Source organism: Marmota flaviventris, chromosome 10, assembly GCF_047511675.1.
Source record: "Marmota flaviventris isolate mMarFla1 chromosome 10, mMarFla1.hap1, whole genome shotgun sequence".
In the NCBI taxonomy this organism is placed as follows: Eukaryota; Metazoa; Chordata; class Mammalia; order Rodentia; family Sciuridae; genus Marmota; species Marmota flaviventris.
Genome location: NC_092507.1, coordinates 115,789,206 through 115,794,567, shown reverse-complemented (window position 1 = coordinate 115,794,567; position 5,362 = coordinate 115,789,206). Strand labels below are relative to the sequence as shown.

The 5,362-nt window shown below is 37.0% G+C and overlaps 1 protein-coding gene across 1 annotated transcript; it reads left to right on the top strand.

The window, feature by feature from the left end:
* Positions 1 to 212: 212 nt before the first annotated feature.
* LOC114104586 (olfactory receptor 10R2-like) lies at positions 213 to 3,634 on the top strand. Its single transcript, XM_027950767.2, has 2 exons — positions 213 to 287; positions 2,669 to 3,634. The coding sequence occupies exons 1-2, from the start codon at positions 213 to 215 to the stop codon at positions 3,632 to 3,634; spliced, it is 1,041 nt and encodes a 346-aa protein (XP_027806568.2).
* The last annotated feature ends 1,728 nt before the right edge of the window (positions 3,635 to 5,362 follow it).

Here is a 5,362-nt window from a genome sequence, read left to right as displayed (position 1 = left end):
CTGCCTTTCTTTATAGACCTTCTGCTTTCCTTGAATCTCACTATTCTAAAATTCTGTGGACAATAATCTACTGCATAAATCTCAGAAATGGGAGCTGAGGAGGTAAATAAATTGAATTCCTCAAGGACGAACCCAGTGGTGTTAGTATTGTTATTCATTATTTTATGTATAAAGTATTGGGAACAAAGGTAATTTTTTCAAAGAAAAAAGCAATGGTAGGGGAATTCATGAGCACCGGATCAAGCTGTTTACAAATCATTGACTGTGTGACAGATTATGATGCGCTGGTACAATTATAGCTATGCAATGTGATCTAATAGTCTACAGATGGGATCTCATACATCAGATCTAATAGGCTGCAGACTGGATCTCTGGTCTCATATATCTCCTTCCAAGATTAAAAATACTACCATCTCTTTCATGAGCTTGAAGGATACCTTTTACAGATGCCCTTTCTAAAAGACTTAATATCTAATGGAATATTCATCAAATAGTTAATAATTGATTAAACATATAGCTTTTATGTGGCAATTTGTTTCTCCATTGTTCTGGGGATATAAACTTACTGCCAAATCATTTACATTCTGGTACATAAAAAAGTAGAGACAACTATGCTTCATGATACTGTCTAGAATACAATATCTTTCTTTTAAACTTTCTTTGTTAAAAGAAAGTTTAAAAGAAAGATAAGCTTATATCACTCTTATCTTGGGAGACCAGAGTAGCCAGTTGTTGCAATTTTCAGCTGGGTGATCAGGAATGGATTCAAAGTAAATGAAGGTTTTTCAGGTGTAAGAAAAATGATGAGTGAAATCACAGAGGAGAGATGCTGTTAGATTAAAACACATAATCTTGCTGCAGAAAAACCTCCATTTAAAAAAAAATTGGCACATTTGGGAAAAAAAGAAAAGAGTTTGTGAAGAAGATAAGTTGACTTAGCATCATTCTTGCCAAAAATGCTGTGTAGTTTAAAAGATTTGTGTACTATAGACAATAAATGCTTATTAAAAGTGTTCACTCATTAATTTAATTTAATGAGCAGAATAATTAAATGAACACAGTATAAAATGAATAAATTAATGAAAGTAGTGACTTTATTCAGGGAACATGATTTTACATATTAGTCTACCGGTCACTATGAATCATTTAAATAGAAAAGCAGAAATGATATTTCTGTTCCAAACCCTCTCTTATCAGTGAGAAAGACTTAAGTGAAAGCACTCAGAAATGGTAGTGAGTGAAAGAATTATACCTCAAATGCATAGGATCAGGTGCCAGTTGGTCTCCTAAGTTGAGCTACATTGGTGAAATTGTTCTCATCTTGTAATTCACTTCTGTGCTTTCATTTTATTCAAGACTTCTTATTGATTTATCAAATTCAAATTTGATTTTAGTTAAGCCCTTCATGATTGTGCCCACCTGTAATCCCCACAACTCCAGATGCTAAGACAGGAGGATCACCAGTCGGAGGCCAACATGAACAAGTTAGTGAGACCCAGTCTCAAAATAAAAAATAAAGGATTGGTGATATAGGTCTGTGGTAGAGTGCCCCTGGGTTCAAACCCCTGTACCAAAAACAAGACAAACAAACAAAAACCTTTGTTGTTGTTGTTGTTGTTGAATCAAAGGGGAAAGAATTTGCCCACCCTTTAACAAAGTGAAATTGGACAAGCTGGAAACCCTTCAAGGTCAGGTGTGGTAAATGCAACTGTGAGTTCTGTTGGAACTCCAGAGAAAAGGTGAGGAGATATAATGGCTCACATTGAGGAGAGGTCTGATAGCTTGGACTTACTCCTTTTTGAATTTAAAGCTATAATTCCATCAGAACTTTAAGTCAAGTCCCTCTTAATGGAATGACACATTGTGTCTGACTAAGTAGCCATGAAAACTTCATGTTTCCCCAGAACGATTTAAATTTTAAATATGACAAAAAAGCTTTCCTATGCCAAGATCCTTTTAACTCCCTTCTATCAAGAGGGTCAATCAAGTAGGTTGTGTCATTAAAGGAAAGGGTAAAGTGCAATCAGTCCAATATTATTATCACTAAAAATGTACCCCAATAGGAATTGGATTTAGATGTTGGTCCAGTCGTTTGGTTAAAATAAAGTAATAGGGTTTAAAAATACAAAATAAAACCTCTGGGTAAATATACATTTATTTACAGGAAACAAGAAACAAGAAAAACTAGTAGTCACTTCATCAAAGTTAAGTAACATACACAGCAGAAACTGACAATTATTAAGAGCTTAGAAGATGCACATATTCCATTAAGTGATTGAATGTTTGTGAAAATCCTAGGAGAGGTACTATTAACATTTCCATATTATAGATGAGGAATCTGGGACACAGAGGATTGCACAGATAGTAAATGGCAAAGCCAGGGTCATTATACAGAGTATTTCTATTTTGATTCCTTATTATTTGAACTGGTTGTATGAGAAAGAACAACTAAACTTACACACATTAAAAGATGCAGAAATGTCACTGAAGACAGATGTAATCACAGTGTTTTGAAAGAATACTATGAGGTGATGTGATTAACATAGTATTTCTTTTTAGCACAGGTCCTTATACTTTCTCTGATTTATTTATTGTTATTCAACTTACAGTGAAACTAACTGTACATTTGAAGGTACACAATCTCTTCTTCTATTTCTGCTCTCTGTAGGTTAATCTCTGGAACCATGTCAACCAAGCTAATTTCTCCTCTGTCACAGAGTTCCTGTTGTTGGGATTCTCCAGTCTTGGAAAAATCCAACTTATCCTCTTCGCTCTTTTCCTGTGCCTTTACATGCTTATTCTAAGTGGAAACATCACTATTGTTACTGTCATCCGACAAGATCGCAGTCTCCACATACCTATGTACTTCTTCCTGGGGGTCCTCTCCATCTCCGAGACATGCTACACCTTAGTCATTCTGCCCAAGATGCTCATAAATCTGCTGTCTCTGCTTAGGACGATCTCATTTACCAACTGTGCCATTCAGATGTTCTTCTTCCTTGGTTTTGCCGTCACTAATTGCATGCTCCTGGGGGTGATGGGTTATGATCGCTATGTTGCCATCTGCCATCCGCTTCGATACCCCGTCCTTATGCGCTGGCAGGTGTGTGGACTACTGGCAGCAGCTTGTGCTGGGGCTGGTTTTCTGTTCTCACTGGTGGGCTCCCTCCTAGTCTTTGAACTCCCTTTCTGTGGCCCAAACAAAATCAACCACTACTTCTGCGACATCTCACCAGTTATCCGGCTTGCCTGCACTGACACCTCCATCAATGAGCTATTAATCTTCATTGGGGGAGTTCTAGCTCTTATGGCCCCCCTGACTTTCATCTGCATCTCCTACGGCTTCATTGTTCGCACCATCCTGAGGATCCCATCAGCTGAGGGCAAGCGGAAAGCCTTCTCCAACTGCACTTCCCATCTCACAGTGGTCATTGTCCACTACGGCTGTGCCTCCTTTGTGTATCTACGACCATCAGCTAAGTACTCATCTAGCAAAGACAGGCTAGTGACAGTGACCTACACAGTTGTGACTCCATTGTTAAACCCCATGGTATATAGCTTTAGGAATAAGGATGTGCAGGTGGCCATTCGGAAAGTGCTTAGCAGAGTAAGATTTTATCCTAAAGCTCTGTAATGAGAATATTTCTCACACCTAGGGAAACATCCTTTCTGAGGATACAGAAATAATTACAATGCTGACGATCTCTTCCATTTATTTAGCACTTTACTCACCTCATAATGCAAGCTCCCCATGGCGTTATCTTGATAGACTTTGTGGGGTACAGATTAAACTTGGGTTTCTTGAAAATCAGTTCCAAACTTCAAACACTTTTCAAACTTACACCAATAAGTATTTTGCTTTCTCAGGACACTTAGGGGGTGATTTTAGCCTGTTTATTAAAGGATAAGTAAAACGTTAAGGGCAGTTTGTATAGAAGATCCAACTATTTCTACACAGGTTAAAAAGATTTCAGTAGGGCCCTTCACAAAATGATCCATATAATAGAAAAGTATTCATTAACTTTGAGCTATTTTGGAAAGGACCAAAGGTATCATTATCACTGCTCTGTTCTTGTAGGATTTGCACCTGAAGCAATGCAATCTTGGTTCATTGCTAAATAGGGAGACCTATTAAATATCTCTAAATGATGTAAAGTTCTACTTTTCTATGCCTTCCTTCTTTTATTCCTATGGTCTATAAAAATGTAAAGATGTACCTAATATTTCACTGACACACACAAAAAAATTAAAATATTTGAAAATTGATAATAAGTGTGTCCATTATAATGTTTAATATAGCTAAAGGGTTTTTTTTGGGGGGGTATGTTTTTTGTTGTTAACCTAAGAATGAATTAAAGTTCACAGAACTCTAATTTTTATCTGGTTTCTTCACTAGATACTTTCCATTTTGTTTAAGAGCATTCTTAAAATGTGTCACTAGGTGACTTGGAATGATTACCTTCCTTGATCTGGAATCAGTTTTATCTCAGTTCAACCTAAGTTTCATCACCTCTCTATCAGATCTACCCACACGTGATTGCTTAGACTAGAAGTTTAATGTTATATATCTTCAATCCTATAATTATGAAACATTGTTCTTTGTTTAGCTTAATTTTATTGTTTATCCAAATATTTTTGGATTTGGCATTTGTTCCCTTAAACTTCTTCCTTTGATATGAGGCCTATAATTTTAGAATATCCAGGGTTTTTCTTCCCATGTATAATGTCCAATTTGCTGATAGTTTTTCTTATGGCTCCTTTCTGACACTTCTTCTAGGTTTGAATAGCAAACAGTATTCTATTGCATGAAAGCACAGCTCACAGTGGCCACATGAATTCCAATACTTATTTATACTCAATGGCAAAGAGCGTTGTGATTAAATACCAACTGATGTGAAAGTGATGGTAAGAAGGTCAGATGTTTCTTATCTTTGTTTTAGTTAAAAAAATAAAGTCACCTGTAAGTGAATCTCTAGAAGCTCCATCTGGGAAGACTTTATGCTGAACTTCTGCTCCGTTGCATCATGGGAAGCATAGGAAATATGTTCTTCATTCAGTTACATAAAGCAGCAGGTAACCCCTTTTAAAACCACATTCGTGGGACTGGACACAGTGGTGTACACCTGAAATCCCAGCAACTCAGGAGGCTGAGGCAGGAGGATAAAAAGTTTGAGGCCAGACAGGGCAACTTAGCAAGATCCTGTCTCAAAAATAAAATAAAATATAAACAGGGCTAGGGAGGTAGCTCAGTGATAAAGCTCCTTGGGTTTCATTCCCCACTCCTCCAACCCCAAAAGCACATTTTTATGGAGATTATAAGCTTGGTGGATAAAGTAGAACAGATTAACGTGTGATGCCATGC

Coding starts and splice junctions, on each gene's coding strand:
- LOC114104586 (XM_027950767.2), top strand. CDS start 213: ATGGTAGGGGAATTCATGAGCACCGGATCAAGCTGTTTACAAATCATT. Junction 288..2,668: donor TGACAGATTATGATGCGCTG/GTACAATTATAG, acceptor TGCTCTCTGTAG/GTTAATCTCTGGAACCATGT.